The 22676-nt window shown below is 40.8% G+C and overlaps 1 protein-coding gene across 1 annotated transcript in view; it reads left to right on the top strand.

The window, feature by feature from the left end:
- The window catches only part of mettl24 (methyltransferase like 24), a 31905-nt gene extending 9259 nt beyond the window's left edge, over nucleotides 1-22646 (top strand). Inside the window, exons 2-5 of the mRNA XM_054618871.1 lie at nucleotides 7541-7639; nucleotides 12196-12329; nucleotides 16976-17201; nucleotides 22309-22646. Of these exons, the coding sequence (XP_054474846.1) occupies nucleotides 7541-7639; nucleotides 12196-12329; nucleotides 16976-17201; nucleotides 22309-22626 (777 nt within the window). The 3' untranslated portion in view covers nucleotides 22627-22646. The remainder of the gene's footprint in view (nucleotides 1-7540; nucleotides 7640-12195; nucleotides 12330-16975; nucleotides 17202-22308) is intronic.
- The last annotated feature ends 30 nt before the right edge of the window (nucleotides 22647-22676 follow it).

Raw genomic sequence — 22676 nt, 5'->3', positions numbered from 1 at the left:
TATGAGGTAGAGTTTTTAGCTGTCAGTTTTTAGTTGTCATCTGGAAAACACACTTCACTGATGGAAATCAACTGAAACAAACCACAGCTGCCTTTCCTTTAAAAACCACACACAGCATTGAGCAGCATTTGGTATATTTTATAAAGCCATAAACAACTGTAATCTCCCACTGTGGCTTTGTTATGTTGTTGTGGTTCTATCAGCTACATACATACCTGTACTGTAATACCTTGCTTTAAATGTCAACTGCTATCTTTATAGTCTTACCACTGAATTTCTTAGGCTACATCCACACTACTATGTTTCAGTTTTAAAACGCATATTTTTGAATACATTTATGTTTCGTTTTAAAGTGAATATGAATATGATGTGAGAATGGGCTCGTGCAGGTCTTCGATGTAAGACACGTGGGCAGATTGTGTTACTGCCAAGTTGTGTGCAGAATGAAGAATGAGAGAGTGTGTGTGTGTGTGTGTGTGTGTGTGTGTGTGTGTGTGTGTGTGTGTGTGTGTGTGTGTGTGTGTGTGTGTGTGTGTGTGTGTGTGTGTGTGTGTGTGTGTGTGTGTGTGTGTGTGTGTGTGTGTGTGTGTGTGTGCTGTAATGTAACACAGTGGTTGGACGCATAAATGCAAAGCATCGAAGTCAAATAATATTAAGAGGTTAATTTAACTCCAACATTTTACAATGAACTAGGATTGTTTGTTATTTTCCAACTTTCTTTTTCTCTCTCTCTCTCTCTCTCTCTCTCTCTCTCTCTCTCTCTCTCTCTTACTCTCTCTCTTACTCTCTCTCTTTCTTTTGCACACCAGATGTGGGTTTGTCAGATGCCTTTGAGAATGAGGCTTAACTCTTCTGAGATTACTGCCTTTATTAAAAAAGATCAGCGTAATCCTCCACTTTAATTCTGTTATACCCTCTCTGTCTCTCACTGTACTCTAGTAGCGAGCTGGGATTGGCCAACGAGCCAGGCCTGCCAGAGGAATAGAGATGACACTGCAGGAAATAGGGACAGATGGGTCCGGTCAGTCTCCCCCATCTACCAGATTAGTCAGAACGATAGAGCTCGGTAGGGCTGATTCTTTGTGATGATCCTGTTCACAATCATACAGTCATGCTGTCAGTATCAATCCTTTCAATATGCAATTTTTATTATGCTCTTGATATAATAATTCTCAATATTTGGTCTGTCATTAACTAATATACGCATTCACTGAGACCTATGTTTCTGAATATATTAAGAATGCAGCAGGGGTACGATATGGATTAACAGGTCTGATCTGACCACTAGATCAAACCTGTCGGATACTCTTTTGCTGTGCAAACTTTGTATATAACGTCCTTAAAGTCAGTCGACAACAATGAGTGTAAAATCTAATCATCTGTCTTTTGTTGTCATCCATTCTCACTTGGTTAGCTCACAGTAAACATCTCCACTACCTGCCAAAGCTGTGGTTGACTACCATAACACCGATAATAACAAGATCATCATATCTAGAATCTAATAAACCTTTCAAATGAGATAGAAATAGAAGGAGGTAGAGAAAGAACAAAAGCAGGACTAAGGATTTCTGGCAGATGCAATGTGTTTGATCTCAGCTCCATGTCCGGTTATACTATTTACTACCTATTATCATGTCATTATAACTATACATACAGTCCAAAATAATAACATTATGATGTACTTTTTGCAAATAATGTATTCTATGTGATTTATAAGTTGATAATTAAACATTTTCTTCCTCGTTTTTAGCCAATTGGTATGGCAAGTATTGTGATGTCATGGATAAGACAAAAACATAATTGTTCATCTTTATCAAGTTTAAACTATCAGGTGAAATATCCAAAAACTGTACACCTGTCTGTCAATGCAGTTATGTAAGTATTCAGTAGGTTTTATTTCCTGATAAGAAAATACTGGGAAATTGCTTTTGCCTTTGATATGATAGGGTTTTGTTTTAAAAGCTATAAACCTATTCACCTTGTGATACATTTAACATTGAACCAAAGTTCTGTCCATCACAAAAAAAACCTGAAACGCATAATCACAGCACCCATGGAGCGCACGTCTCTGATAAAGCCTCTTAACTGGTTTCACCAACTCCTATAAATCAGAGGGAGGCTAATTTGAATCAGCCACCTGTTGTTTCATTAAACCACAACTTTCCTGGCTGCCCACTTGTCCATAGCATGCCCTGACCTTCATTTGGTACCGATGTACTATTCAGTTTTCACCCAAGCTGTCAGGAAAATACAGCCTGTCAAAGAGCATTTCCTATCTTCAAGACAGTCCATAGTGTTAAAATAACATTTGACACGCTTTTGAACTGAAAGCTTTGACCTCTTGACTGCACAGCTTGGTGGGATACCTGTGAAGCGTTAGCAGCAATCGCAAAAAAATAAAATGAGCAGCAGGTCTGACACTCAGCCACTCTGGCACTGTACCAACAGACGGGGCCAACTTGGCAGCACTCCCTCTCTGGCCTTATGGTTTCCAAATGGGCAGACACAGCTCACCTGTGGCTGGCTCCTCCATCACATTAAATACACCAGAAACTATTTGTTTACTCAAGCACTGCTTGTGTCCTCTGAGATGCTCCGACCACACAGTCATCGACCGTTTCGTATTGACTTTTTTTTATTCTTGGTGTAAATCCATATACAGGTGTAGACCTGTTCTTCTTTCTTCACAATGAGTTACATTTCCTCCTCTGTTTACAAGTCCATCTCCCCCCCTCTACCTCCCTTCTTCTCACCCTCCTTCATTGTTCTGGCAGACCGTCCTCTCTTGTTTTATCCAGTCATCTCTTGTCCACCCATCCAGCCTCTTCTCCCCAGGGGATTATTCATGCTTGGCCTGGCTGCTCACACTTCTTTCACACCAGGCTGAGAGGCACAGATCCACTAACACATCCAGCTCCATCAAGACATGCAGGCCATGCAGAAAGGCTCCATAACAGAGCGATCAAAAGGGGCAAGGATGGTAAAAAAAAACATCCTTTTTAAATCCCTAAGATATTAAATGAAAAAGAAAGGCAAGTGCATCCGGATAATACAATTCAGTTACATTTTTTACCGATGAGGTTTTTCTATTAACTTTGTCTCCTGTTAAATTGAATTCAACTGGAGACAAAGAGAGTTCATCTGCTGCCAGTGATCCCACTTCAACTCATGTCGATGCTTACAGTTCAAATGACATGTCAAACCCTTTCTGGCTTCAGATTGTCACCTTTGAACTAAAAACCTCAACTGACATCAGCTGACATCTGACATTCCCAATGTTATTACACCAACAGATTTAGTTTAAACACTTGATCTGATACTTATTTATTTCAAGACCTCCACTTCAACTGATACTTCAAGTTCAAATCATGGCTTGCTCTTAAACTGACATTTCTAATCCTTTCAGTGCTTGAAGGTAAACTGAGCCTTCAACTTCACTCGGCAGTCACTCTTGAACATTAACTTCTTTCAGTGCAAATTTTAAGCTCCAAACAGACAAACTTTTTTTGGGGAAACTTTTGCATCATTGTTTGAAGTTGGACTGAATCTTCAATCTTCAGCATTTCCATTTTAACAGCCATTTCAACTTATTTCAATATTCATACTTTCTCAAATGTTTAAATATACATTTTGAGCAGCAAGCTCACAAGACTTTCCATTCAGAAAGTCTATTAATCCATTCATGTCAAGGACCTTACCTGAAATGCTTATGCTGAAGAGGTTGTTATATCTAATGTCATGGGATTAAGGAATAAACAGCTGAGTCTCATCAGTTCTGAGTGATGTTCTGTGTGTTTGTTATTAACACTGCTTATCTCTGCTGTCCCTGAGGTGCTGATGACTTGTTGCTTGACTGAACATGGGGCTTAAAACTAATCTCATCACGGCTAAGTGCTGATTCAGCAGTTTGTAGGAGCTCATAGACATTTAAAGTATAATGCGCACATAGACACATAAAAGATATCTATATTGGATCTCAGTTTTAGCGCATGCAGAAAAACAAATGTGTCGATAGATAAATTTAGGACATATTTTTCACCATATACCCTCCCACGAATAGAAAATAATTGCAACCCACAGTGAAAACAGATATGGATCGAAGACCTGAGTTGTAAAAGTCTGAAAACTGCTGCTTTCCAGTTAAGTCTTTAAACCGGAAACCTTGGATTCTGTAGCCAAAATATGCCAATATTTGCAGAAAGTCCAGATGTGTTTCACAGTGGAAACATAAGACTTACTTCACCGTCAGTTGGCTATAGCAGCTCAGTGCTGCTTTGTGATCACATTCCTGAAACCTGGCAGAGCTCTGCTTTACAGCCTGTTTCCTTTCTACAGGAATGTGTCTGTTTATGATTAGAGGAGAGGCAGTGAGATGGAGAGAGAAGAGAAAGAGGATCCGAGAAGCCAGCAACATCTTGCCTGCTTCATTTCTTTATATCTCCCTTTACAGGGATGAAACATAATGATGCATTTCCTGGTTGCGTAATAAGATCTTGGGTCAAACACCATGGCAAAATTTCATTAGCAGCCCCGATATAAATTATCCTGGGTGATTTCACGATAGAGTGCGTCCCTGCCTGGGATCCTCCTGCCTTCATCAGTATTTTATGGGCACTGCGGTTTCAGATTTTCCATGGTTTTGCACTGATCATTCTTTGGCTTTGCGAAACAGATCATGTTTGGGTTTGTTCGATGCTGTAGGCAAATCTGGTGAGCAATCTGTATAGGGCACTATGGTGACAACAGGTCTGTGTTGGAAAATAACCTTGCGTTGGAATTACCACCCATGTTTTCATGCCTCTATTTCTCTCTCCTACTACAGTTACGCCCATCAGTTTAGCTTTGTGATTGCAGGCTCAACACAATGGACGTCACAGCTCAGCCAGTTTGCTTTACAATCACACTGTTGATTTCAACACAAGTGACTTTGTGTGATTTTATAATTGAGATAGTGTATAGGTCAACTCTCTCATATTTCATTTATAATACAAGCCAGTGGATTGTTTACATTCACTCAAACACACACAACTTACATACTGTAAAATTCTTAATTCTTTATCTGCATGGAAATCAAGAAAACATGCTGCCAAAACATCACATATACACAGGTACTTGCACTTAAATGTGCACACACTTCTGTGCACTTCAATGTACACACTTCATGCATCTGCACTGCATATAGATCTGAAACCATGCAATGATTATCTACTAATCCATTTAGTAAGAGAGGTCTGTGTTTTCCTCCTCACTGCAAATGTACAACCACGCACTTATGAACTCTTAAAAAGTCATACATATGCACTTACTTTATATAGACATGCACATACACTCACATTAATCTGCTAATACATTATCTATGGCAGCACCATGTGTGTCATTTCCTCCTCAAATGATGCTGATCCTGGACCTGCCAACACAGAGAATCAGCTGTCCCTTTAATGGCTGCACTGCCAGATCCACACAACAATATTCACTGTTTGGCATTCAGCTGTTAATCGATTTGTGGCGTGTCAAAACATCTGAATGCTTGCCGGGCTCCAATTCTTCCCCTCCTCCCTCCATCATGTCATCCCTCTATTTCCTATTCTGTCTTTCCTCATCTGGCTCTAACACTCTGCGTCTCATTTCTCATTTGTCATCGTTTCTACCTGTCTGCCTCTCACTCTCACTCTCTGTAGTGTCTCAGTATAAAATAATTGCACCGATGATGATCAACATAAATACCCTGCAGGACTACTATGGTGATGGATGTGCACCTGTTGGTTTCAGTCTATAGCTATTGTTTTCTGCAGATTTTCATTTGCATAAACAGGCCGACATTTGGACAAAATATCACCACTTAATGCTCTTGTTGACTCCCGCCACACAACAGAGAGCTCAATCAAATGAATGTATATATATTTCATTTCATTGCATCATCATTAATGTGCTACTGGACTATACAGACCCTACTTATTTTGTAACATAAACTCTGCTCTGATTTTTGACCATGGCTTTGCCTCCACAGGGAGATTTAGTTTTTCAGTTCCTCTATACAATTTGGATTCAGATCTCAAAGCAGGAAAAACTCTCTTGCAAAGGCCACATTGGTCCAGAAATGCAGCAGTGAGACATGGACAGTTGTACAGGAACGGAAAGACTTCATGCTGGTTTCTTATTTACACTTAGACAAATAACATCTACCTTTTTGGCATCCCGGGGACTCTGAAAGCTCCCGGAGCCCTCTGTCTACTAACTGGCCTTTTCATCTCCTTACCGAGTCCTTCCTGCAAAAGCTCAGCTATCAGGCCCAATATATCAGCCTGGTACAGGTTGGGACAGGACTGCTGATCAGGGGGCAGATATCTGGGACAATGGACTCACAGGGAGTTTGCGTGGGGTGGGGGTTGAATAGGAACATAAAGTGGGGAAGAAAAAGGACAGAGTGTGGTTCAAATCCACACACGTTCTCCCTGAATCATGGCGGAGAAGGAATGGAAATCTTGTCATATTTTGGTAACGGAGTCCAAGGTTTCCAGTTTAAAGACTTAACTGGAAAGCAGAAGTTGTCAAACTCGTGCAACTCAGGATTTTAATCCATGTCTGTTTGCCATGCAGGCTGCAATTCTTTTCTATTCAATTGAGGTTATTTGACCCAATATAGATTTTTTTGTGTGTGTCTATGCGCTCCTAAAAATTGCTGAATCAGCACTTAGCCGTGATGACATTAGTGTTAAGCCCCATGTTCAGTCAAGCAACAAGTCATCAGCACCTCAGGGACAGCAGAGGTAAGCAGTGTTAATAAGAAACACACAGAACATCACTCAGAACTGATGAGACTCAGCTGTTTAGCCCTTAATCCCATGACATTAGATATAACAACCTCCTCAGCATAATCATTTCAGGTAGTTGCCTTGACATTAATGGACTATAGAAATGACTGATAAAGTTGGTATGACAATAGAATAGGCTACATCTTCTGAAGGAAATGTGTGTGCGCTTGCTGCTGAAAATGTATTCTTAAACATTTTAAAAAGTATGAATACTGAAAGAAGTTGAATTAGCTGTTAAAATGGAAATTCTGGAGATTGAAGATGCAGTTCAACTTCAAACAATGAGGCAAAAGTTGGGGTTTAAGAGTGAGTGCCGAGTAAAGTTGAAGGCTCAGTTTGCCTTCAAGCACTGAAAGGAGTAGAAATGTCCGTTTAAGAGCAAGTGATTGAACTTGAAGGATCAGTTGACGTGGAGGTCCTGACAGAAATGAGTAAAAAGCAGCCCCATTTTTACTAAAATAAGAATGGAAATTAACTTAAGCAGTTTATTTGTCGCTAACACACAGGCGGGGGAAAAAAAACCCTCCACTGAGCACATTGTGACCTAGTTCCATCAGAATACACAAGAGGGTAACAATACCTGGAAGAATAAAGCTCCCTTTGTTGTTGTCCTTGCACTGGATTTCTTTGAGTGGCCTACTTTGATGTTAATTAATATTACATTTTCATGCATTTTTTGTTTGTTAATAATCACGTATGTGTGTGTGTGTGTGTGTGCTCCACTACAGACTCCTCGGTGGCATATAGACTTGGAGCCCTGGGCCGCTGAGAGTCATTCTCTGGAGGAAGAAGCTAAAAGGTTCCTCAACTACATCACGACACCCCAAGTGAGTCATGGTTGTTTGAATTCTTACCGGTATTTTCAAGCCCCAGTTGTATATAACTACTTCATTTATTTCATGTACTTGTAAGGGACCATGTATAATATATTTGAAAAAAAATGTTGTCACTTGCAGTGATGGAACATAACTGCTTTTCCTACCACTGCTGACTGCCCAAAAACAGTACAACAAATGAAAACACTACAATCTGATATGGAAGATTTGCAGAGAAGATATTCAGCTGCAACAGTATTATGCAAGTGTGAAACAGAAAAAGGATTGTTGGTTTCTTGGCACAATTAACACTGCTGATTCTATGTAGAGACAATCTGAAAAGGTCTTACATTTTTGGGGGGGAGACAAGAGCTTTAAGTTCAGTTAGTCATAACTGCTCAATTCCTTTCCTACAAGTCCCTGTTGGCTTGTGTTTACATTGAGCCACTATTAATGTGCTATATATTTTGTATTTCTGTATTTTGTATTTGTTTTATTGGCTCTCCTTGATGCTTTGCTACAAGTGGTTTTCCATCAGGGAACACAACATCTTAAGCTTTTACTGCTTAACGCTGAACTAAACATTGTAACCAGATGCATTAATGTAGCATGAAGAATGTAATTTGAAGGAAGATAATCAGAGTTATTGTTGCTAGTGAAGGCCAGGTAGTGCATTATATTTGAAAGGTCTTTGTTATGTATATGAGAGCGAGCATGTTTCTATCTGCCAATGACTGAGCTACACTGGCACCTCTTTCCAATTCAGCTCAATCGTCTTGCTCGACAGCACACACATAACTCATTACTCTATTGATTACCATACAGATGAAACTCAGATCCCCTCGATTCATATTTAATCAAAGAGATGTTGTGGTGTGTTTGTTGGTTTATGTCAGTATTAAATTACTACAAATCGATTAAGATGTTCAGCATCATAATTTGAGAAATATTGAGGGAATTGAGAAAGTGCCCTTGTCCACATTGTGAAGGTAATGCAAAGACACAGTTTCATATTCACTGTCCAAAACATAGAGGGACATATTTAGGATTACATGTGCTGCTGTTTCTATTGTAAAGAAATTGTCTTGGAGATAAATTGGCAACTTATCTTTTTCCCTCACGCAATATAAAGAGAACACAGAGTACCCTACTCCAAATGACTAAGCAAACGTTCTATATCTTTCGCAGCAGACATTCAGCTCATAATGAATTTGCCTTGGGCTGTGTGTGCGTGTATGTGTGTGTGTGTGTGCGTACACGTGTGTGCAGTCACTTGTGGAAGGACAAGAACAGAGAGAAAGGGATTGTCTGAATATTTGTGTGTAAGTGTCTGTTTGTGAGAAGCTGTTGAAGGGAACTGTCCATCATATGCACTGACAGAAAAGGGTGGAGGGAGTTGGAAGGGGCATAGCAGCATCCTCGGTTGTAATGCTGACTGACACAGTGCCTGGTGGAGCTGTTACTCAGATGGATGGCCTGCGACACAACTGTCCAATCAATAGGAGTCAGTGTAGCTTGCATGCATGCACCAGCACACACACAGATAAGAGAAGGTTTGTCTATAAAAGTATTTTATAGCAACATAAAATATTCTCTTCTTATGAGCTAAAGCTCGATAAGTAGTTACAGTTCATTCATTATATTGTGTGCTCAATAAAAACAGGTACATTTTTACTGGTAAGTATTCAGTGAAACAGTGTTCAGCAGTCAGCAGTTCAATGCCTCGCCCGCAGATGTGAAGTGGCAAAATAATCAAGAATGATTTTGCATTTCATTGCACACTGTGTATTGTGTGCTGATGAATGCTTTCAGCTGGAACACATTAACAATGACAACCATAATGAAGCGTGTTCCAAGTTGATTTCAATACATGATTGTGCCACCCACACATACAACACAGTTCTTGTGACTCAGTTGGTCCCATTCCAACCTGTCACTGAACACTGTTTAGAGGGGACCTGGTCCAAACCTGTATCAGACCTTCATGGTCCATTTGGATAATTATTGGAGTCTGATGCTCCAGCACCTGGTGGTCAGGTGGGATCAGATGGTGGCTGCCGGACAGGGCTGATAGATCCAAGAGTGTAGTGACCGGGAACTGGGAATGTCTGGCAGTGACCCCCATCTGCAACTCTTTAACGCCAATCTCAGAAAAAAAGATTCTCATGCAGCTCTGAGTTGTGGTCAGAAAGTTGTCGATGTCTGTCATGGTGGCAACTTCGGACCCAGCTGGTGGACCCCAGCAGAAGAATCGTAAGAAGAAGGCCTTTTGGGCTTCGTTGACCCAAGGGTCTCCTGAATCAGCAGACAAGTACCATGAGGCAAGAGGTGCTATGGCATTGGTAGTAGCTGAGGCAAAAAACCTGGACCTGGAAGGAGTTTGAGAAGACTATGGAGAACATCTGACAAACCGCCAGACAACTCAGAAAGGGAAAGCAGGGTTCGTCTCAGGAGAACTGCTGACTCCTGAACCCGATTAGCACGTCCTGTGGAAGTTCATAATCACACTGCTCAGCCTTACTGGGAAAGCTTATCCCAGGGTGCTGGAGAGGAGGCTTTGATTGTCTGAGGTCCAGAAGGAGCGATGGGGATTCGGTCCTGGTGGTGGAACAGTGGATCAGCTCTTTGCCCTTGCAAGATTAGTTGAGAGGTCATGATAGTTTGCCCATCCGGTCTAAATGCGTTTTGAGGACTTGGACCAGGCCTACAGGGTTGCGTATAGGGTACTGAGCATGTTCCTATGAGCCATCCATTCCTTATATAACAGGAGTGAGAACTGTATCCGTATTCTCCATTAATCAAAACCTTTTTTTCAGTGGGTGTTGGGCTCCACCAGGTATGTCCCTTGTCACCGGTTCTATTTGTAATTTCCATGGATATAATCTGAAGGTGCAGCCGAGGGAACAGCGTGTGCTGTTTAGGGACCTCAGTATTGCTACTCTCGTCATTGCAGATGATGGGTCATGTTGATTTCTTCAGACAGTGACGGTGGATTGCTCCCTCTGGGTTGGGAGTGAGTAGCTACCTGAGGAAGTTGAAGTGAACAAATAAGTGTAAAATTAAGTGGGAGTTCAATAGGCATGTTAGTGCAGCATCAGAGGTATACAGGTGTTGCACCAGACTGAGCTGAGCCTGAAGGAAAATCTTTTGATATAGCCAGCAATCTTCGTTCAAACCCTCACATCTGGTCATGAACTATAATCGTCGACGAAAGAATTAGATTGCAGATACGAACAACCAAAATGAGTCAAAAGGTCCAGGTGGCTCCTGGGCACCTTCCTCAGGAGGTTTTCAGGGCTAATCCAAAAAACAGGAGACCCTGGGGAAGAGCCTAAAGCAAGCTAGAGAGATTATATCTCATCTGGCTGGGAAATGCCTCAGGATCTCCCAGGAGGAGCCAAAAAATGTTGTTGGGGCCATGGGAACATCTGGACTACCTTGTTTGGCCACAGCAAGGAAACGATGCCGAAGAGGTTATTTTGAAGCTGCAAAAATCTAACTCACTTCACAAGGGAACTCGCTTCACAAGGGAATTTATACAAGCACAAAGAACAGTTCCAAATGTCAATTTTAAGTAAACAATGGAGGTTGGTTTATAAGAGGCTGGCACACAGTGCTAATCGTTACCTGGCAACAGAATATTTTTGGAAGGCACTTATTACTTCTCCTTTCTTCATTGCTTAACTTGAGCAAACTGTGTTTACTGTAAGTGTTAGGCTAGATTAAACACAGTAAGTAATAATAGAATAACGCTAGAATGGGGCTAGAATGGTGTACAGTAGAACCATAGATTTATGTTTCATAAATTCATGTCTGAGCCAATATTGTTCCTTCGCTGCAAACTGCCTCTCTGCCGCAGATGGAGCTTAAAGAAATTAAACATCAAACATTTAAGCAGCAGCTCCTGCACTAAAGCTTAGACCCTTGTAAAACTGCAGATCCAAACACAATCAACACACTGAAATGTATGCACTTGTTTACTTTCTGTATGTACCTAGTTTATGCAGGTGCATATTTTACATAAACACTCTGAATTTAAAAAATTGACCAATCAGCAGGCACAGTTTTTAAGCATATAAAGTACATAAGGAAAAGGAAAACTTCCATCTCCTGCTTGTTTATCGTCTTTCTTTGATTGCCCTGTTCTCTCACTCTACTGCTGAGAGACTTGGCAGTGCTGCTTATGCATCTTCCCCAGCTGCGCATCATGATGAATAGTATGCATAACGCTGTTCAACACTGAGGCCCAAACACACATTAGCCCAGGGTCAAATTTAGTAGCAGTCCCCAGTGATTTATAGCATTTGTATGAATATATTTTGAGGAAAAGATGTTCATCCCATAAGGACTGTTCAGAGAGAGTCCACCAAGCTGCCACTCTAGGCTTTTAAATGCTGGTGAGATTGTTTACTCTAACTGGGACTACATTCATTGCTTTTTTTCCAAATTGTACATTGCATTTACAATAAAGGACTCACAGTTTGAGCCAGGGAACAACATAAGCTTAATGAAAAACTCTGGTTATCAGTATTGGAATTCGCTTTTATAACATGTTTTTATGTGTTTAGGTGTCATGTGGATCGTTGGCCGAAGGGGAAGCTGCTCAGGAGGAGACCAAAGGTGGCTGGGCTGCATGTCTGGACCCTAAGTACAGTCTGACCCACAAAATACAAGGCAAACACTGCAGGATGTACTCTTTTGGGTGCGTACAGACAAATACTCATATATCCGTCCACTGAATATATTAATTCCCTAACTCGAATGTTACACTCATCATCACATGTCAAATTTCAACCTTTATTCTAACATCTAATCCTTATTGTAATCACTAATACAACAAAAAGCTACGTTATGTTTTGAGACAAGCTGTCATGTTCTGCATCTGTAGAGCAATGGGATTGTTTAATCAGTGGGTTATCTGCTGAGCATCTGGTTCTGTGACAGGCTGTGATATATCTAGTCACAATTGCCGCTGTTGTCATTTCGATTACAATTTTCTTCTCAGACGAGAAATTCTTGGGTCTCTATCACAATTTCTTCAAAGAATTCAGGCTATTTTCTACACAATACCCTGTTGGCCTTGTTTTTTTACGTCTTCCAATTATAATGACTAATTGGTCACTGAGTCTATATTTATTCAGGATTTGTCTTTCTCTGACAAAGTAGAAATATATATTTTTTGTGCCATGTATCACTTTTTCTTTGTGTATTCTGGGCAATTTGATTTGTTGAAAAAACACAGTAATAAGAGTAAAGATAATCCTCTGTCTGCTTTAACTGTACCTCCACCTGGAACGTCACATGCACTCTCATTGAGTGGCAAGTAATCTTGAATGGAGTCAGCCAGGCCACCTCGGTATTTGACCTTCTTAAGATTGGAGAGTCAATCACTCCCAGCTGGCTTTGCGTCGTGGATCAGCTCAGCCAGGTTTCTGCCCTGCTGGGCCTCCACTGTGCTGAGGTGCTGCAAGATTTCTATGCAGGAGAGAGGGAGTTTATTAATTTGACTGTTGAGAGACGGCACAGGTGTGCTGGCATCAAGGCAGGCGGGGTACAGATACTGATGCGGGAGGGATGGAAAAGGGGGAGGGAGGACTGCTCTTTATGACTTCCTGCCTCTCTATAAGGGGTTAAGCGGTCAAATGGAGACATTTGAGAAAAGCATATCTGATATCCTCTGGCTGACTGATGGGAAGTCAATCATGCAGGCCAGCTACATGGACATCCACTAAAAATGAAAAATAATATTATGCGTCCTCTCAGTCATTTATGCAAACATTTTAACATTTGACCTGAATATCAGCTTGGGAAAATGTGATTCAAAGCTCTAATTGCCACGTCAGCGAAAGCCACATTACTATTCTTCCTTCTATCTAACTGATCCCTTATTAAGGCCTCCAGAAGGAATTCGATTCACGCGTAGTTGACCCTCATCTCTGGCTTATACAATACAAACAGTGAGTCAACCTAAAAAAATGTATTCTATGAAAAATAGAAACTTCAGGAGTGTCAAAAAGAAAAGTCCTAAGAGCCCAGTTAGTAATGCAGTTTAATAAGGCAAATTGCCCTCTGAAGTTCCACTTTCCTGGATCCGTCAACTGATCTTCTCCTTCCAGTGTCCCCTATCTGACCTAAATATATAGTCCATGCACATACACACGCACACACACACACACACACAATTCATGGTCATACTCTTGAATCTACGCCAAGTATGCTGAGTATCCTATTCTCGGGAGGCTTCTGCTCTGCTGTACAGCACTGGCTTTAATAGAAATGTCAAATAATATTAAGTGTGTGTTCACTGTTGAACTTAGTGCATTAGGACGACTGAGTATGTGAAGTTGTGTGTGTACTCTTGCGTGCATATTTTGTGTGTTTTTTAGCGTGTGTACGGTTGATACACCGCATTTGCATGCCGTTTAACGAGCCGTGGACGGCTGTGCCTGGGCAGGATGAGCAGCTGTTCTCTGATTGGTCCGTCACGTGGAGGTGGATGTGCAGGGGGGTGTTGGATGTTTTTCCACATGAAAGACCAGCAATCCACCTTTCACCTCTCGTACTCTATCTTACCTCTATCAACTTCCCTCTTCCTCCTCTTATACCAGTTTCAATCTTTTTTGATCATACATTATCTTTCCTCCTCATGAAGTAACAGATCAGATGCTATTTGTAATTAAAGATAGTCTGAGATGATGCATGATTCATTGTCATAAAAAAAAAAAAAAGAAGAACAGATTCTGGCCAATCAAAGCAGGCATTGAAACTTGTGCGTTCAGTCTGTTGCACATTAACCATCACAGTAAAGATACTGCCAGTGGTAGCTCCAGAAGATGGCCCTTTGTTCTCTTTAGCTGATGTGCCCCCCTAAGCAACACTTTGGAAATAATAGTTATCCAAAAAATTGTGGCTGGTGTGATTTATAATTATTTTGTCAGAGTTCCAAGCTTTTATTCAGTGAGGGAGGATGTTTTTGTCTCCAGTGTTAAAAATGCGGTACCTTAATTTAGTTTAGAGATTATGGTATTGTGTGTGTGTGTGTGTGTGTGTGTGTGTGTGTGTGTGTGTGTGTGTGTGTGTGTGTGTGTGTGTGTGTGTGTGTGTGTGTGTGTGTGTGTGTGTGTGTGTGTGTGTCCTCGAAGGCAGCAATAAATGATTCCGTAAATGCAGAAAAAACATTTCGATTTTTTTACAAAAACAAAAGTTTTAAATAACTTGAACAGTGTCAAAATATCCTGAGCAGTAGAACATATGCAGCAACTTTTTACACTGCACTAAAATATAAAAGTATTTTTTGTTTAAGGATGACTTTGTTGTAACCAAATAGATCTTCTCACAGGAAAAATAAAACACATGTGTGATTAATAACATTGATAATAACTGTATTCCATTTGGGTGAGACAGTTTAAAGGCTTTGAAAGTGCAGAAATACTCAAATAGTATTTGAGAGACGTCCACTCATGACAGCTTTTCCTGCAGCCTGTAGGCCATGTAGCAAAACAAATATTGATCCAATTTGGAGCACTTATATGGGCTAAAGCACAGCACATCACTCATTAATCATGCACTTGTTAATGAGATGCAATATGTGATGAAGAAAGGGAAATAGGTGCACAGTAGAGAAAGAGAGAGCGAGGGTGGAGAGGGAGACAGTCATGGAGAATATTTTGAGAACACCATGGTATTTGACTCAAAGGGAACACAACTTAGAGAAGATCTAACTTTAAAGTTACGAGGAGGATTTAAAAGAGAAAGAGACCAGACAGTAGATATCATTTCCCAGACCACCCAGGCTTTGTTAACCAGTCTCTCTGAGGACGAACTCTGAGGTTCACAACATCTGGAGAGATTGTTGACATTATAGTTCGGTGCTAGGACAGGCGGACTAAAGGCTCTGTTTATCAGATTTACAATCCATTGGGTGTTTGTCACCCATTTTACAAACACACTTCACATCTGGTTGCCATGACATTCTAGTCAACCCCTTTGAGAGTTACCGCTCCTGAACTCTGTAGTCTCATGAGAGAGGATATTACAGCTAGTATAGACCCTTCTTTTTCAGCACTGTCATCCAGAATAGCTTCTGATGCACTGTGAACCCCACTACTCCATAATCCCCACTGACAGTTGTCTAAAGTGTCACTGCAGTGATTCCTGGCCAAAACACTCCACCAGAGAGAATGGGGAAACGCTCAGTGAAGTATATGAAATATTTAGTGCGGTAAAAAGAGATGTCTAGTTGCGTCTCAATCTCTCCCGTATTCACCTCCTATCTCCCTGTTATTGGGATACATGTGGAGACCCGGTGACTCATCTCTAAAAGACATGTACTGTGAGATGTACTCCCTCTGCCGCAATTACAGAATACAGCCGCAGCACAAACTAGACACGGGGGAATGCGGAGACAGTGACTGAGGGAGGAAGAAAAGGAGAAAATTGCAGAATTAGAGAAGGGAGGGGTGAGATAAAGAGCGAATAGCAGTGAAAGAAGGAGGGGGAATGTGAGGGAGGCACATGAAAGAGAGAGGAATACAGGGAAATGTGTCTGCCTTCTTAGATTTACACATCATATTTCAAAATGAGGAAGCAGTTTCCCCTTGGTGATTTATTTCTTGGCTTTTAAGTGTGTAGGGGAAGTCAGGGTCACGGTGACAGTGTGGTGTTTGATATGCAGCTAGTCTGTATTTCTGTCTCTGTTTGAAATTTTGTTATGAGAATTTAGTATGTCAGTAACCATTGTATTTGACATTGTGCTGATGTTTCTTAAAATTAAGACCACTTGTGTCATTAAATCTGTTTTTTTATGTCACAAAGAAGATCTTTGATAAAAAACATTCTCGTTCACAAACAGTATTAGAATATATTTATAGTTTTAGCTCAGTTAACATTGGAATAAATGAGGAAGCACTCACACTGTTTAGTGCTTGTAAGCCATTGGCCTTGGTGATATCAAGTGAAAGGTTTTGAGAATGTATGACTATGTTGTCAGTTTACAAGCCATTCATTAGATTTTGTTTTTAAATCAGACACACTCCCTAACCCTTAAATGCAACAGATCTCATTGTAACATACAAGTTTTAGCATTTAGCTCACATACTACTAAGCAAGTACAGCCATGTGGAGTCACTAGCATAGCTGTAGACAAGTAGTCTTGTTTATTCAAAAACCAAATTCTCAAATGGTAAACGTTGGGTGAAGACAAGCAGATGTACTTTGCCTAAATAATCTGTAACCTGAATGGGCAAAATTTGGATTTAAATCCCATCATCACTCTAAACATATTTTGGCTCGTACCACAAAAGTATTCTAAGTATTATACCTGATTGTCTTGTGCTGTGTGGGCTCCAGGTTGGGTGTGGATGATCGGTCCCTGGAGCGATCTCTGGCACGGGCTGGATGTGAGGTCCACTGCTTTGATCCCAGTCTGAAGCAGCCTCACCTGCAGCAGGCCGAGATGTGGCTTCATCGTCTCTCTGTAGACTGGAGGGATCCTAACCCGGCCATTGTCGCCCAGCGTCAGTACGCCAACACCAAGAAACTGGCCACCATCCTTAATGACTTTGGACACAGACAGGTAAGAGGATGAGCATAAGTGGGATTGGATACAACAAGGTCTCTGGCTATAATACACATTTGTGTAGTTTTCAGCCATCATAAAATCACCTTTAATCATATAAGAATGATTTTTTCTACCTGTGTCAGTGAGAGGTATGACTTACATGCTGCACGCATACAGATAACGGCCCATTCCAGTGCACCCTGCAACATAATACAGCCCATCATGATTCATTTTTCTGTTGTCTGTCTCAGGCTCCAGGTGGATAAAAAATTTTTCATACTGAATGATGATTCTTCAAAGCACCCCAGGATTGTGTTCCACCTCATCAGATAGGGATCTGCATACAAGATCAATCATATACACACACCAAGCCCACTGATAGCATGCATACTAATAAACACAGTTATAGATCCAACGAACATGCCTGTTTAGGAACAGGCTGAGTGATTATTCATGGTCAAAGAAGCCAAGCTTAGTACATAGGTAATGAAGACACAGCTGAATGTCAGTCAGGCTGTTTTTCTCTTCTTTCTTTTCACTGAAAGCCATGTATACATCCTTGTAATGAGGTTTTAATGCAAGTACATAGTGGGGCGACTGTGGCGTAGTGGAGAGCAGGGTAATTCTCCAATCAGAAGATCGGCGGTTCGATACCCAGCTTCGGCAGTCGATGTGTCCTTGGGCAAGACACTTAACCCCAAGTTGCTCCCGAAGGCTTTGCCATCGGTGTGGACTGGATGTTGCATGAATGTTAGTTAGAGTCTGATGGGCAGGTGGCACCTTGCATGGCAGCCCTGTCATCAGTGTGTGAATTGGTGAATGATATGTAATGATATAAGCTTTGAGCTACTGATTGTAAGTCACTTTGGATAAAAGCCTCTGCTAAATGACTGTAATGTAATGTAATGTAGTGTGCCGGAGGAGCAAGCAGCAACAGCAGCAGAACAGTTTCTTCTCAAAGGCTCTCACCCATCCTCTGTGACAGCGAAGTAATTATCACTTGGAAAGGTCGAAATATGCATTTGTGCAGCATTTCTTATCTGTGTTCATTAAAAACTACACAGATGACTCATTCTCTGAGCTCTGGTGACCAGCTGAGATACAGACTCTGTCAGCACAAGGACAAATGTCAGGAGCAGGAATTCAGATCTAATTTATGGAAATAAACTGCATATTGGACCACTGATCATTTTTGGTAGGTGGAAAACACAACAGTATCAGCACTGGCAGTGTTAGTATCATACTTAATAAATGAGGTACTGCCAAATTAAAAGAGGTAGAAAACAAGCACAACATACTTCAATGTTTATAACCTTTGCATTTCCTGAACCGAGGGCCCAATCCTGCACTCATCTGCATACATATTGCTGAAGTATTAATTTAATGTAGCCGATCAGTTGACATAATGGATGAGGGTGTTTTATAGCAAACTCTGTCACTTGTGCAGCTGCACAGTTCTTTAAACTTGAAGCTAACATCTGCATGCTAACATGCTCACAATCACAATGCTAACATGCTAAGGTTTCACAGTTATAAAGTTTACCATGTTCACATTCTTGTAATAAAATGTTAAGATATGCTAATTGGCACTAAACTCAAAGTACAGTGGATGCTGAGGAAATATCAAACATTTGGCTGGTATTTGGTCATAAACGTGTTGGACAAATTATCATTTTGGACTTGGCGATGGTGCTAGATAAAAGTTTAGGTATCACAAAAGTTTTTACAATTAATCTCAAAGGAAACATGAATGTCAGCTCAAAATGTCATGACAATCAATGCAATAGACATTTCACTCAAAACTACAAATGTCAATCTTCTGGCGGAACTGCTGTTCATTCTGTACACATGACATCTATTGCATTCTGTCATCCTGGGAGAAGGATCCCTCCTCTGTCGCTCTCCCATAGGTTTCTTCCTTTTTTCTCCCTGTTGAAGGTTTTTTTTGGGGGAGTTTTTCCTGTGCCGATGTGAGGGTTCCGGGACAGAGGATGTCGCATGTGTACAGATTGTAAAGCCCTCTGAGGCAAATTTGTAATTTGTGATTTTGGGCTATACAAAATAAACTGAATTGAATTGAACTAGTCAGTAGGATACATCATCTGGGAACCATGAATATCTGTAACAAAAAATATGTAGAGATGCTTCAATGAATTGGTGATACTCTGTTTTTTGGTCTTACAATTGTAACTTATTAAATTGGTGAATATATCATTATCTGAGGCTTTAGCCATGGTGAGTTGCACAGGAAGTAAGCACATTTATCTCACAACTGTCTGAAAGAATACGACTGAATACACAGGAGAGTGTAAAGACAGCTTCTACTGTGTGTCTCTGTCAAGATGCCTTGGGAGGCTCTGCCTTGATGTCAAAGCTGCTGTTAAGGTGCTTCGAAAAGCACAGAATCAGAAAAACTCTCGGATGTGTTATTAAAAATCTTCAATTGTGTTCTGCTCTCATGTGGCAGGCTTACTAATGAAAGCATACAAAACATATACTAATAAATGTTAGATAAACTGTAATGTTTGTCTCTCTTGTTTACAAGTAAGAACAGTTGAATTATTGTGCAAAGAACCAATCGTGTGGAACAAAATGAGACATTAAATAAGAGTCTTCTTAATAGCTAGGGATTTGCACACCATGAAATAAACACATTTCAGGCCAATTAACAAGCCAAAATATTAAGTTCCATTTAAAGTTATGTTCTCAAATCAGAAAACTTGTTTGTTTACAAAGACGCAGACAACTTTTCATCAAAAGCGCCTCTAAATTAAAATTTGCTGCCTAATCCTAAGGATGCTTTACGGAAATAATTACCATGTGTATTTTTGATCACATACTGTGTGAGGTACTTGGAGGAGAGGAAATATTTGCCCATGGGTAAGAAGACTGTTTGCAGCATTCTTGACATTAATTCCACAGCAGTGGAGGGCAGGAATTTCTGTGGAGTGTGAAGACATTGTGCATAACATTCTACACAGGATATACAGTGGGGCTGACCAGCTCTATAATTGTAGAGAGTGCAATTGGTTAGTGATTGTTTTTAATTCATCAGACCGTACTACAGAATTTTCATAACACAATTTTAGCATCTTTTGCAGTTCAAAATTAGCTTCCAAAGACAAGTCAATGTTGTCTGTGGGAGCCTATTGTTAGAAAAACGTATGTGTATGTCATCTGTGTCTTCATCAAATTAAAAACCTTCCATTGCTCATTTTGTCCAGGTACTTAAAGGAATAAACCCACATTTTGGAATATAACCTTATTTTCTGTCTTGCAGAGTTAGATGAGAATATATATATATAAATAAATTGGTTGGCAACTGCTCTCTGGCAAGAAATAGAGTGCTGCAGGAATGAGTCCTTAAAATACAAAAAAGAGTGAGCACGTATTCACTTCTGGTTCCCTCGTCTTAAAGTCAGCAAGGTTTTGAATGAGGTTTTGGATAGATGGCGTAAATAATAAGGTCTGTGGTTAACACAGGCTTTAGAGATTTCAATGTTTTGTTCTACGATATAAATTACGACAGTAAATATCATTTTGGGGGAATTCTGAAGCTTTTACGTGTCATGCAATGGACAAATGCAATCGGCTTCATGTCAAGGGAACCAGTGTGTCAAAAAATACATCATCCCTGCAGCATATAGCCTTTAATACAACCAATTGCTATTGTTATAAACTATATCTTTTTAATTAATGACCTTTGGAAATGCTAGAAGGTGAATTTGGTTATCTTTGGACAAACCCAGGCCAGCTGTTTTGCTGTTTCCAGTGTTACTGCTAAGCTCAATAGTTGCCAGCTCAAAGTTGACGTCAGCTAAATTGTCTTTAGGTTTTGACACAAAACATCTAACTTTGCTCTCCAGCCACCAGGAAACAGCAATAGGCTAAATTCCTTCCGGCATAGTGAAGGACCATCTAGCTTGGCTAACGCTGCATAGCGGTACAGCAGAGTCATCTGTCCAAGACTCAAACACTATATGGACTTTACTCACACTGGACAGGATTCTTGCCAGGGCGTGCAACTTCTCCTGCAGACAGTTAATATTGGCAGCATTGGATCAGGCCCTGTTGATGCAGATAGGCAGTTCATGTGGGAAGAAAATCTAGAAAGAATGAAGCTGCATGCTCTAAATAACATCCAATTATGACAAATGTACACAGACACAGCATGACACGTAATAAATCCCGCTCTCCTTAGAGACGAAGTTAATACATCACCTCTTGATGATGCCATATCACTTCCCTTCAGGAGGTTTCTGTCCAATTAAGCAATATATCTCTGCTTGGGGAGCTTTGAGGCCCACAGGGAGGATAAGGGACAGCATTTGGAGTTGTTCTCCATAGACAGCTGCTTTTTGAGGGTTTCTGAGACTTGTTCAGCTCCACTAATGAGGGCTGGGAATTCTTTAGCATCACCAAAGGCATCAGTTGTAAAGGAATTTCATGGTCACTTTAATACTCGTGCTGTCAGATGGCGACATATGATGTTCTCCGTTTAGTTGCAGATATGAGAGCGTTTTCCGCTATGAATTTCCTTTAGCTAGTATCTCATGTTATCTTGACTGTAATAATCATTGACACTACAGTACCCCAGGCCCCTTTCTGATAAGTTTTGTAATCTAAATCTCTCCTCAGGTCTTATCGCTACTGATTTAGTGACTACATGATGTACTAGCTGAGAACATGGTAACTGAGACATTGGGCCTAGAGGGAATAAAAGCACCGTCTCCGACTAGTCTTCTAAAGACATAAAGGTCAGACAATGGACATATTTAGCAATCCAGAAGACTTAGAGGAATCCCAAGATCCTGAGCATGTGTATTAAACTTTGGGCACGCACGAGTCTCCTCACATGAATATGACCTCAGGGTGCTATTAACATTCATCTTATGAAGCATTTCCTCTATGCTCTGACACAGCAAGCCTTGTCAGGCTGCTCTCTCGCTCAATCCATCATCGACACCGCTAAAGCGAGAACAAAGGCCAATGCTTCACTTACTGCTTTTCATCCGTTAATAGCTTTCGCGTTCAATAATTCCACAAAGTTTAGTGTCATTCCAGTGTTCCATTTATTACGTGAAAAAGCAAAACATCTAAAGTGTTTTCTCTCCTGTTTTAGGTGGATGTACTAAAGGCAGACATGGAGAGTGCAGAGTGGAAGATTTTGGAGAATTTGGTCCTGGAAGGAGTTCTGGACTCAGTGGGTCAGCTGTTGTTGGAGGTTCACCTTCACTGGGCGGGCTTTGAGGTGGGCGGTGATGACCCATCCGTGGTGCGGTACTGGTTCAGCCTGCTGAAGGAGCTCGAGCACGCAAACTTCCGCCTCTTCCACGTACACAGCGACCCAGCCAAACCTCACCTCTTTCTGCATCAGAACGTCCTCAACGCCAGCAGTGCTTACACCCTGAGCTGGGTGAACACGGAGTGGAAGCCTTGAGGGAAGCCATACTGAATGACTGAACAAAAAAAAAACAAAAAAAAAAAAAA

The sequence above is a fragment of the Anoplopoma fimbria genome, chromosome 18 (genome assembly GCF_027596085.1).
Source record: "Anoplopoma fimbria isolate UVic2021 breed Golden Eagle Sablefish chromosome 18, Afim_UVic_2022, whole genome shotgun sequence".
Taxonomy (NCBI): Eukaryota; Metazoa; Chordata; class Actinopteri; order Perciformes; family Anoplopomatidae; genus Anoplopoma; species Anoplopoma fimbria.
The sequence above is the reverse complement of the archived record's forward strand: the minus strand, read 5'-3'. Positions and strand labels throughout refer to the sequence as shown.